The 12,026-nt window shown below is 60.1% G+C and overlaps 1 protein-coding gene across 1 annotated transcript; it reads right to left on the reverse strand.

Moving 5' to 3' along the window:
• Window positions 1–1,511: 1,511 nt before the first annotated feature.
• Window positions 1,512–11,477, reverse strand: ADPRHL1 (ADP-ribosylhydrolase like 1). Its single transcript, XM_065896262.1, has 7 exons — window positions 11,264–11,477; window positions 8,552–8,716; window positions 6,338–6,463; window positions 4,564–4,704; window positions 3,500–3,627; window positions 2,130–2,262; window positions 1,512–1,669 (listed from the first exon to the last, which is right to left on the reverse strand). Exons 1-7 carry the CDS (start codon window positions 11,475–11,477, stop codon window positions 1,512–1,514), a joined length of 1,065 nt encoding a protein of 354 aa, XP_065752334.1.
• Between the last annotated feature and the right edge of the window lie 549 nt (window positions 11,478–12,026).

Below are 12,026 nucleotides of genomic sequence, written 5' to 3' on the forward strand. Positions count from 1 at the left end.
TTCCACTCTTATTTTACGATGCCGGTGAATTTCTATTCACGTGTTTTAATTTAATCAGTCTATAAGGAGACTCACTCCCTGATTCTCAGGATGGGTTTAATTCTCCTACATCGTCACTAAAGGTGGAGACCAAGTGACCTCCGATCCAGCCACCCCCATTCCTCCGATCACTTCCCTTCCGCACAGCAGACTGTGAAGCGCCGCTTGTAGGGAAAGCCGGGGACACGGGACAGACTCCACACAGGAAGCCCAGCCTGTCGTGTGTGTCTGGGAAAGTGTCGACTTACCTTAATTGGGTTCTGTTCCTGGAAGACAATTGTTATTAATCTCCCAGGCCCCCTAAACCTATCTGGACCCCGCATGGTGGAGCGTCCCCCCCTCTGCCTCTTCTGACTGCAAAGCACCTCGAGCAGCAAAGGTTAGTTCAGTTATCCAGAAACACGGCGTGGAGCCCACTGTGTTACCATGTGCAGGATGGCCCAAGGTTTCTTCTGTCCAGCACAGCTGAGAGCCTCACTTGCCCAAGGAGTGCAAAGTGATGGATTCTGTGGAAAACATGCCCATCCTGTCCCCTCGCCCAGGACGCTGGGAGGTGCCTCGGGGCTGAGTGTCTGCGTGTCCGGCAGGGACGGGCCTGGCTGTGCTCCAAGGCAAGCCTTCAGCACGCAGGGCCTGCGGTCACAAGACGGGCCCAGCCAAGCCGCCAAAGCACGTGTTACACGTCAATCACCAACCGCTACTTTACTCACACCAGAGGCTACTTCAAAGAGATTTGTGTCCAAGGTTACTTTTAACAAGAGCAAGTGTGGAGAAGCCCCGGCCACGGGGCACAGGGCCAGCTCTGTCCTCGTCAGCGAGCCCGGAGCAGGGCGGCAAGTGGGAGGATGCGGGCCGCACGAGGCCCCCGTTTCCTGGCTGCATCAGTTAGTCGTTCTGAGAGAGGCTGGCGTTAAATCTAGTGAGATGACACACGTGGGCTGGAGCTTAAACACAGCGCACGGCCCCGCAGGCGCCGGCGCCGGCCGCTCTTCCAGCTGCTCTGGGCACACGGCGGCAAGGACGCAGACGCGGCGCCAGGTGCGGCCCCGTGAGGCTGGGAGCCCGAGGTGTGCGGGTGTCGGACCGCACGCCTAAGAGCTAGAAAGAGACCGCGCTGGGCGCCCTGCAGACCGAGGAGGCCGCCGAGCAGAGCCATCGTGCTATGGCTGCTATTGGAATCAGTGAGCAAATGCGTTAGTTTTGCGACAGAATAAAATACACCGAGTGTCCCAGAGGCCCTCCGTGACCTTGTGTTTGGAGGTGGAAGGCTGTGAGTCCAGAGGGACGTCAGTGAGGCACTAGGCTTGGCCAGGACGGGAAGACTATTCTCATAGGACAAACGATGTGTTTTATACAGCAGTTAGGCCTCTGAAATCGGGAGGAAAGTTAAGATGGCACATGAGCTGCGGGTGGCCCCCCGGGGCCCCAGAGGCACCAGCGGGCCGGCAGGGGCTGGGGGCGGGGAAAGGGCTTTACTTCTCCTCCGCGGACAGGCGGTAGAGCTCCTCGCCCAGGCGCCGCAGCTGCTCCTTGAGCTCCAGCTCGCGGTACAGGCCCGCGGGGACGGCGTCCAGGCCGTGCAGCAGCCCAAACAGGCAGCCGGCGATGGCCCCCGTGGCCCCGCTCTCACCTAGAACGAAGCACGGGCCCTCAGGGCTGCACGGCGGTCCCTGGCCCCCTTGCCCCCTTGCCCCCTTGCCAGGAGGCCGGGCCACCTCAGCCTCCGCCCTTGGCCTCAGCCAAAGCCCAGGTTTGCTCTGGGTGGTGCCGGGGAAGGGGCCGGGGTGGTCCCCTGCCCCTCCTGGGACAGCCGCACACCCTGGTGCGCTCGGTGACCACCTCCCGCGGGTCCTGCCACGCGCTGCGCACCACCCCCGCCGCCCCCGCTTCAGGCTCTCAGCCTCCTACACACCCAGTCCGCCGGCGGCCCTGGCCCGCGGCCCCTTCTCCACTCCCCCGCCCCGGGAAGTGTCGCGTCTCCACACCTGGGCACCCGGAGGTCCCAGCAGTGTAGGTGGGGAGCCCGGGGCCTGGCAGAAGGGCCTGGCTGGTGGCCTCTTACTTCACACTCACGAGAAGGTGCATCTCACCTCCGTGGAACATGGCCCGGTGGCAGAGCTCCGTCCAGCTGCCCTTGGCTCCTAAAAGGGCATCGTAGGCAATCATGGGGGCGTCGTGGCCCCGCCGGCCCCCTCGACCTTCCGAGCTCCATTTCCTGTAGGTCTGGAGAAAGCACCACAGGTCAGAGGCACAGGCCGCCAGGAACCACGTCCCGTGCGTTAGAGCACGAGCTTCTGGGTTCATCTGTGTGCCGACGTGGCGCCCCGTGTGCCGTGCACTGCCCCAGGGCTGCGGGTGGGCACTGGCTTCCCGTGTGTCTCACGCCAGCCGTGCCGCAGATAAGCAAACACGCCAGCCGCCGGGCAGCAGACTCTATGACAGAGACAGCCGTCAAGGGGTCTGGAGTGCTGCGATGGGGCTGCTGTGACAGCACAGCTGGGCGCCACTGCGCGATGTGAGGTCTGCGTGGGGCACAGGGACAAGCGAGGCCGGGCAGGGGTGCTGCGTGTGGTCAGGGCCGCAGGCCAGCCAGAGGACATGGTTGGGGAGGCCACGGTGGCTTGAGCAGCTGGTGGCTCAGAGCAGGTCCCTGTGGGTCTGTGGCGAAGGCTGACGAGGGGCAGGGGCCAGATTGGGTGGGGGAGGTGGACGCAGGCAGGTCACACCCCTGGGCCTTAGCAGCAGAGTCAGTGTCGGTTTGGGGCAACAGCATCTCCACAGGAAGAAGAATGGTGTTTCTGAGTCTTTCTGCGTCGGGGGGCCCATGAGAGATAAATGAAAGGGTGGTAGGAAGCACCTAAAAAGGGAAGGGTGGACCCTTCCTCTCCCCCTGCTCCTTCCTGACACCTGGAATGCAGATGTGCTGGCTGGAGTGGGAGCAGCCAGTTTGGACTATGAGGCATGCTCACAGAACAGCAGAGCAGCCAGACAGGATCCTCAGCTCCTCACTGCAAGGGGCTTCTGACTCAGCTCTGATTCCCTTGATGTGAGGATAACGAACTTCTGTCTTGGTTAAACCGCAGTTACAGCGGTTTCTCTTATGCTACCAAACACGATCCTGACAATTTTAGCCACTTGGGGGGGTTTCTCAGCATGGGGAATGCTGGTGGTTTGCACAGACTTATTCATCCCTCTATCCCCAGTCCCTAGAAGAGATGAAGTGAGATGGACTATTTTCACATTTTCAACTTTTCTAGCACAAATAGTGCTTATAATCAGAGGAAATGAAAAGATAAAAGCACCATCCATTTCCAATGGGCTTCCTTCGAAAAGCCTTCCACGGCCCCGCCTTCCAGCTGCTCCCTCAGCCCACCTCCACCGCGGGGTCCCGTACAGCCGGGGGCAGCAGACAGCGGCCCCGACAGCTCCTGCTCACCACCCGTGTCGCCGGCAGACCTACCTTGTCCCTCTCCTCCGCGTTGTAGCGGTCGGGAAAGCTGGCCTCATTCTCCGTGTCCTCACTGATTTTTCTCTCCTCCAAGTAAAACTGCCATTTAGCTTCAAAGTAAAACCAGTGCGCCTGGTATTCTAAACACAGAGATCAGGTGAGTGGGCTGTGGCGGCCGTCTAGCTGGGCGCCGTGGGCAGCGGGCGGGAGGGAGGAGGCAGAGCCCACGCCCTCCGCCCAGTCTGGGGCCGAGGAGGGCCTGGCGCCTCGCCTCGGCTAAGGCTCGGGAAATTCGAAAATGCTCACATTGTAGCTACTTTGAAATACCAGCAGGGAAGATGGAGATCGAAACCGACCCAAAGAATTGCTCGACAAGGCGCTGAACTAAGGCAGCGGTCGCAGCATTTTTATTTTTAAGTGGCTTCTCTTGAAAATCCTGAACCTGTGTATTTTTCAAAATTAATTTTATTTATTTTTGGCTGCGTCGGGTCTTTGTTGCTGCGTGGGGGCTGCTCTTCGTTGCGGTGAGCGTGCTTCTCACTGCGGTGGCTTCTCGTGGCGGAGCACAGGCTCTAGAGCACAGGCTCAGTAGTTGTGGCGCACGGGCTTAGTTGCTCCGCAGCATGTGAAATCTTCCCGGACTGGGGCTCGAACCTGTGTACCCGGCCTTGGCAGGCGGATTCTTAACCACTGCGCCACCAGGGAAGCCCTGAACCTGTGTATTTTTATCAACCCAACACTGCGCCTGCAAAGTCAGACGAGAGGACGTTCGTTATCCCCAACTAGCAGCTTGACCTCCAAGCCCCAGAGGCGCTGAAAGTCTGGAGCAGCGGCTGCAACGGCTCGTGGATGACGGGTGTGTGTGTGTGGGGGGTGCCCGCGTCTCGAGAACCCAGAGGGGATCCCCGTGCTCGCCTGACCCTCTGCCCTCTGGCCAGGCGATACTGCAGACCTTCTTTGTGGGGTCAGCCTGTCACACGGCCCCCCCAGTCTGTCCAAGTCTGCTCTGGGTGTGGCTGGAGCCCACCTCCTTCTAAGGTGCCGGGGGAGGGTGTCGGGAGGGAGGCCGGGCTCACCTGCCAGGTGTCGGATGGTCCTCTTACAGTACTCCTCGGCCAGCGGGACTGTCCTCAGCATGTCTCGTCCCCACTGCTCCAGCCGCTTGCCCTGCACGGCGTACGACGCGAACAGGGCCGTGCACAGGGACCCGAGGAAGCCTGGGGTGGCAGGAGAGAGGGTCAAAGTTGGCACTAGCCACGCCCCCTCCCAGGTGCTGGACACGCTGTGTCCCTGGGCTTTGCCAATTTGACCTTCAGATACCGTCTGCAAGGGGGCAGCGGCGGGATGGGGAGAGCACGATCCCTGCCTCTAAGCGCTGCTGTGGGCACGGGATCCAAGCCCAGGTGAGCCCCTGCCGAGCTGCCCCGCGAGCGGCCACGGGAAGCGGGGCCCCAGGGAGGCGTCAGCCGCAACCACTTCTGGGGCAGGGACTAGCGTCTGGTTCTGGCGCCCAGGGTCCAGCTGCCGTCCTGACCACCTGCCACCGCCCACCTCCCGTCACGGGGTGCTTCAGCTCCAGATCTGGGATGCACGCTCCCAGGCAGTAAAGGTAAGAAAAACTGACACTTGCCTCCAAAGGCAGTTCAAAAATTGCAAAGGAGAGTGGAGTTAAAACGCGCTTCCCGGTATCAAGTGTGTGCTGTCCGACCCTAGTCACCAGCCTAGTAATATATAAATTACCCAGCTCTTAAACATGCGAAACAACATTTCTTTAATAAGAGTGGGCAGAGCTTCCCTGGTGGCCCAGTGGTTGAGAGTCCGCCTGCCAATGCAGGGGACACGGGTTCGTGCCCTGGTCCGGGAGGATCCCACAGGCCGCGGAGCGGCTGGGCCCGTGAGCCATGGCCGCTGAGCCTGCGCATCCGGAGCCTGTGCTCCGTAGCGGGAGAGGCCACAACAAGAGTGGGCAATAAATTAACCAATGTTATAGATGTTTAAACTCTCACCCCAGGCTCTCGTACTCATGGCATTGTTTCCAAACGTTCAACATTTTCCTGTTGGAAGGCTGTTTATGTTTAATTCACTTCTGCTGAGTCGGGGGTTAGCAAACTCCTCTCTACCACCCGGACGTTGCCGCCCGGCTGAATTACATGGCTTTGTGCTCAGAGATCTGACGGGCTTATCCGTGGGGTCCGTGGCTCAGCGGCCGTGCCTGCTGTGGACTCAGCGGCGTGTTTTACCACGTCCACGCCTCAGGTGCCACGGCGCCCACGTCGGCTGCTTCCTGGAGGGCACAGGGTGGCCCTCGCGGCTCAGGGGCGACACCAGTAAGCCCGGACCCTGCAGGTGACCTTGAAAGGAGCGCAGTCACCGAGAGCAGCTGCACCCTCGACCCCGGGGGCCGGGAGCCGAGCTCAGCCAGAACTCAGGAGGGTTCTCCTTTCCTGAAGCTGAGCTGGCTGCTCCCCGGTCATGTCTCACCGGTGGGCACTGGGTTGGCAGGCCTGCCCTCCCTCTGGAGCCCGACCCTGGGGGGGCAGCCTGGAGTGTGGGCCCCCTGCGCACCCCGAGCGCTTTGTCCTGACACACGGTGGGGGGGCGGCTTCTGCCGCCACAGCCACCGGACCCGTCCAGGGCGCGGCGCACAGCGCCCATGGGGCCCGACGGCGGCGCCGGCTCCCCGCTGGACAGCCCGGCCGAAGTGCCGGCTCCCGGGGCTCCAGCCAGACCCCAGGCTCTTTCGGAACCGGTGCCGTCCTGCTTTTCTTGTGACGTGACCGACTTTGAAGCAGGGAGAAGGCCTTCCCGTCCGGCCTCCCCGCGCCTCCCTGCCGCCCGCGGCCGCCTCACCTGTGGGATGGTTGTGTGTCATCCGGCCACACTCCACGCTGACCTCGAGGAGCGTCTCCAGCCGCCCCGGCTGCCAGTACCGCATGCCCACGCACATCGCCTTGGTGGCAGCGCCAAACCCGGAGCCTGCGTGGAACGTGGGATACCTGGTCTTAGACCTCTGTGCCGGGGACGCCGGCTCTGGAAGTCTAGCTTTCACAAACCATATGAAGATGTACAAACACGATGTGCTACCATGATTATCACAGGGTCATTTAAATGAGTCAAAAGTAGGGAAATTGCCCACATTCCTGACAAAGAAAAGAGAGGAAAGAAGTTGCAAAGCAGCCATTAAAAATAGGATTTTTGATGGGATGAGGAAATGCTCCTTCTGGGAAAACGTAGGAGAGAGAATTGCACGCACAGTATGCTTTCAACGATATGTTTCCTCCTTTTTTTGTGTGTGGTACGCGGGCCTCTCACTGTTGTGGCCTCTCGCGTTGCGGAGCACAGGCTCCGAACGCGCAGGCTCAGCGGCCGTGGCTCACGGGCTCAGCCGCTCCGCGGCACGTGGGATCCTCCCGGACCGGGGCACGAACCCGCGTCCCCTGCATCGGCAGGCGGACTCTCAACCACTGCGCCACCAGGGAAGCCCACATCGTTATTCCTTTTAATGCCGCATCTTTAGAGAGGGTTAAATAATAAGTCAGCACCCGCGTCCTCACCGTTTCCACCGCCTCCCTGCCCCACTGGCGGTGTCGTCCTGCCCGAAGGACGTCCTGGGCATCTCTCCCTGGGCACCTGCCCGGCATGAACTCCTCAGTTCGTTTGTCTGCAAAGGCCACTTGGCCTTCACTCGGGAAGGCGTCCTCTGGGTGTCCGTCTGGCTGCTGCTTTCTCTGCACCCGGATGGCTCTGCCTCTGACGAGAACCTGCCGTCTTTGCCTTGGTGGTCGGCACTGGAGACGCGTTCCTGTCTTTATTATTAGTTTGGAGCGGTTTGATTGCTATGTGCCTTGGTGTAGTTTGCTTTGTGTTTCTTGTGCTTGGAATTTATTGAGATTCTTGGGCATGTGAGTTTACGTTTTGCATCAAATTTGGAAAAAATTGGCCACAATTTCTTCACATTTTTTTTGTTCCCCCTCCCCTTTTAAGGACTCCAGTTATAGGTGCTCCAGTTATAGGTGCCTGAGTGCTCGTGAGTGCTTTGACTTGTGCTGTGGCTCCCTGGTGCCCTTTTCACATTCTGCGCTTCTTTTTTTTTTTCTGTATGTCCCATTTTGGATAGTTTCTATCGCTGTGCCTTTGAACTCACTAACCTTTTCTTCTGAAATGTCTAATCTGCTGTTAATCTCAGTCAGTGAATTTTTTTTTTTTTTTTTTTTTTTTGCGATACGCGGGCCTCTCACTGCTGTGGCCTCTCCCGTTGCGGAGCACAGGCTCCGGACGCGCAGGCCCAGCGGCCATGGCTCACAGGCCCAGCCGCTCTGCGGCATGTGGGATCCTCCCGGACCGGGGCACGAACCTGCGTCCCCTGCATCGGCAGGCGGACTCTCAACCACTGCGCCACCAGGGAAGCCCCTCAGTCAGTGAATTTTTAAACTCAGACATTGTACTGTTTTTCTCTAGAACTGTGATGTAGATCTTTTTTATACCTACATGTCTCTTTTTAACCTTGCAAAAATATCGAATCCACACTATTTTATATCCTTACCTGGTAACTTTAGTGATGGTGTCAGGGTTCGTCAGTTCTGATTTACTGCTGTTTCTCTTTGTTATGGACCATGTCTCCTGCTTCTTTATGTGCCAGTAACATTTGATTTGATGGCATCCTTCAAGGTAAACCCAGAAGGACAGGTATGCCCTCAGAGTCAACCTGGAGGGCGTGTCCAGGACCCCAGGAGCAGAGGCCCTGGGGGCAGAGACTGCAGCTGCTTGATAACATCACCGCGAGGACACATGAGATCATCACAGAGACAGACATTTATGCAGGTGGTGTATGCTTTCCTTGATGCACTGGCTAAAAATAACACATTTAAAGGGAAAGCAGTGGGAAAATGTTCCTTAAAATAAACCAGGGATGGTGACAGAGGAGCTGGGCACGCTAGTGACTCTGAAGCCGGCGCCCAGGCTGGCTGGCTCCCTGGGCGGCCGGTCAGTGGGGTGACAGGCAGGGTAGTGTCGTGGGGCCCTGCAGCCCCGTGGCCTTAGAGGGAGAGGAACTCATGCTCTGACCTTTCTCATTGAAGGGCGTGTGCCAGGCCAGGAGATAGTTGTTGGGCTTCAGCTGCGAGCAGCCCTCGACGGTGGCCGGGTCTACCCGCTGCCCCGGGAGCTTCTCGAGCACGTCCACGTAGCGTCGCACCATCTCACGGTACAGGTCGTCCAGGCACCAGAAATCTGGGGCGGAAGGGGGGTGTGTGGGGGGCAGGGTCAGACAAGGGGCGGGTGGAAGGCAGCGACAAGGGAAGCGACGACCGGCGTCCGGCCCCATCCCCCCAGGAGGAGGGAGAGTCTGGGGTCGGCTCACAGGACCCTGGCTCCCCGGAGAAACCTGACGGCAGACGAACAATGCGCTGGGGATCTCATTGAATTTCAGATGCTGTAGTTTGCTGCTGTGCCTCTTCTAGCTACACACCAGAATCTAGGAAAACCCAGGATCCTCATACACAGCTCGCGGTTCTATCCGTGAGATGCCCAACTGGCCCGAAACCTGCCTGTTCCTCGGGCCCTCGGGGACCCACGTCCAGGGTACAGGGAGCTGACCCTCTCCCATCTCCCTGTCAGCGAAGCGGCCAAGTGCCCGCTGCCCACCGTCCCCACTGCCTCTTCGTGGGAAGGCGTTCTGGGGACAGGCGTGGTCTCGAGTCCCTCGGAGATCATGGGCCACAGGACAGGGGCGCCAGGCTGTCACCTGGGTGGCACCGGGTTTGGCTGACCTGTACTGGGGACCTCACGTGACGCGCCCCCCCCCCCCCCGCAACACGCCCATCACTGCAGGGTCAGGCTCCTGTCTGTCTACTGTTTCCTCCCAGATAAGGCTCAGCGAGGGGCGGTCACTTGCCGAGGCCAGAGCTGGCCAATGGATTTCAATCGCAAAGCCTGAGCACTTCTGCCATTAAATGAATCCACAGCATGGTGTACAGAGGCCACACACCCTCCAAAGTTGGGGCCCAAGGTGCCTGGTCACACGGAGAGCAGACCGGACAGTGCAGGGCAGGGCGCACCTGCCAACACAGCTGACGGGCACCGGGAACCCGGCCTGTGTGGGGATGCATCTCAGGCCTCGGGGACCGGCCCTCCTCTCCGGGAGTCTGCCTGTCTTTGGAAATCGCGTGAAGAGCCGTTGTCCATCGGGGCCCCTGAACTATCGCGTGTCCAGCAGCCCCAGCAGGCGGGATGGCGCTTCAGATGCAGGCACGAAGCGTCTGGGTTCCGGTCCGCACTCTGTGCGCCGCTGGGCAGGTTACTCAGCGCCAAACAGCGGGTGTGGATTGGAAACACACTCTGTGCGTCGTTCCTTTATCTGTAGCCCCTCGTAATAAAGCCGACCTGCAGGGCGGTGCGAGGACCTGATGACGTCGCCCGCAGTTAGCACAGCACCCGGCCACAGTCAGTCTGCTGTCGCTGTGACTCGGGGGCTCAGAGGCCCCTTCCACCCACTGCAGTTCGTTATTAAAGAAGAAAGCTGGGCTGTTTGAAAACTAAACGTCAATGAAATTCCAACTTGTATGTTTAGGGAGCTGAAAACACATTCGCTTGCCGAGTTTCTGGGGGCGCAGGCCTGCCCGAGCGCGCCCTGGTAACCCGCTGGCCAGAGGGCGTGCGTCTGTCCAGCTGCGCCCACTGCCACCGTCCTCACCCAGGGCGGATTCCGCCCTATTCCTGCCAAGGGGACAGGACTCGATCCAACCCGGGGGAGCACGTTCTCGTCGGGGGCTGAGCCGGGAGCTGTCCTGGGGGCCGCCGCAAGGGACGGAGACACGCCGTGGGCTCTGCCAGGTGAGGACCAACACAAGGGCACACGGACTGACACGGAGGGACACGGGAACCTGCCTGAAAGCCTCACTGCCCCCAGTTTCGGAGTTTGCAGACTCAGGACACTTGCTGCGCCAGCTTGCCGTGACGCTGTCTTATCTGTGGTGCCTTAGCTCTCCCCCCGGCTACTTGGGAACCGGCAGAGCAGACGGCATTCCTGTGCGGTGACAGCAGAGCTAAACCCGGCTGCTGGCACCAGCCCGCGGGGTGAGCACATGGTGACACGTACGTTCCAGCCACTTCAGAGCTGCCGTAAGTTCTAATTTTGCAGTGACGTGCTCACCACTCGATACCTGTGGGGAAGCTGCGCCTCACAGACACCCGCTGCTTCTCTGAAACTCAGTGAGGACTTGCTCCTAAAACCAACCTGCTCCTTAAGGAAGCGTGTCTCCCCTCAAGTCATAGCATCTTCTTAGGACAACTGGGAAACTGCAGCAACTCTCCGAGCTAAATCCTGTTTTGGTAGGTGGCGTTTTAACCTCAGTTCATCGGAATTTAGAAGTAATTCCCCCCAAATCACCGTAATGGGTCCAAACTTCAAACTGGCTTATTATTTTATGTATTGTTGAAATAAACTCAGACGCAGGCTTACTGCCTGCAGTGAAAAGCTGAGCCCTCATTCCAAGCCCCGAAGCGAGCCATTCGGTTGGTTTTAGCCCTAGAGACAGAGGCTCGGCCGAGTGTTCACGAAACAGTGAAAGTCCCGGTTTAAGAACCGGAGGCCACAGATGATCAGAGTGACGCTGTCACCCGAGAGGCTGCGTGGGACACAACCCACGGCACGTCCGGTTCGCTGGGGACCCGGGTGTGACAAGCTGGTTTCAGCAGCGGCAGTGGGTGGCCCCCGGCCCCCCCCTCCCCGCGGGATCCCGCGCTCCCGCCCGCCAGCACGCCGGGGCTGAGCCTCACCTGTGACCAGGGCCCCTGCCGTCGCCATGTGCATGATGGTGTTGTCGCTCACCGGCCACCTCTCTGGAGACAGCACCAGGTGGTCCAGTCCCCCCACCTTTCCCGGCTCCTTCTGGACCTTGGGGCCCGAGGCGCTGTCCTCCCCGAAGGCGTGTCCGTGCCCGAGTGCATCGCCCACGGCCCCCAGCAGCATCGCAGCCTGAAACTTCTCCATCTCTGCCGGCAGCTGCCGGGTGCCCAGCCTTCAGCCCGCCCCGCCGGCCCCTGTTCTGGTCGCCGCGTCGCCGTCGGGAGCCTCCCCGATCGGCCAGGCGCCCTCTTCTGTCCCGGGCGGGCGGGCGGCACCAATGAGGAAGCCGTCTGGGCCCGCAGCCCGCAGCCACGTGGTGCGCCCAGAGCTGGCTCTTCAGTGGGGACACCTGCGGCTCAGAGCACCGCTTCAGAGGGAGGTCTGCACGGCGCGCTGGGGAGATGCACACGTTTCTAGAGCTTCCAGGTGTAATTCGCGCACCGTCGGGCTCACTGCGTTCGGTCCAGTCACGCGGCGTGCGTCAACCTTCCCCGCGGCCCGGGCGGAGAGCCCGCCCAAGCCGCGGCCCCTCTGCTCCCTGGGCCTCCACCCACCCACTTGGTCTCTGTGGCTCTGCCTTTCCGGGACTTTCAATTACACGGGATCGCGCTCGGCGGCCTTCATGCTGCGACTCGGCTGTCACACGCACGGCTCTGTTTTCCGGAGGACTCGTTGATTATAAAGCGTGTTTAT

Source organism: Phocoena phocoena, chromosome 18 (genome assembly GCF_963924675.1).
Source record: "Phocoena phocoena chromosome 18, mPhoPho1.1, whole genome shotgun sequence".
NCBI lineage: Eukaryota > Metazoa > Chordata > Mammalia > Artiodactyla > Phocoenidae > Phocoena > Phocoena phocoena.

What these genes read in the sequence shown, in the direction of transcription:
- ADPRHL1 (XM_065896262.1), bottom strand. Translation starts at nt 11,477, where the DNA reads ATGGAGAAGTTTCAGGCTGCGATGCTGCTGGGGGCCGTGGGCGATGCA. An exon ending in GACACACAACCATCCCACAG is followed by an intron (nt 4,705 to 6,337) that starts GTGAGGCGGCCG and finishes CTGCCACCCCAG; the next exon opens with GCTTCCTCGGGTCCCTGTGC. An exon ending in ACGCGGAGGAGAGGGACAAG is followed by an intron (nt 2,263 to 3,499) that starts GTAGGTCTGCCG and finishes TGCTTTCTCCAG; the next exon opens with ACCTACAGGAAATGGAGCTC.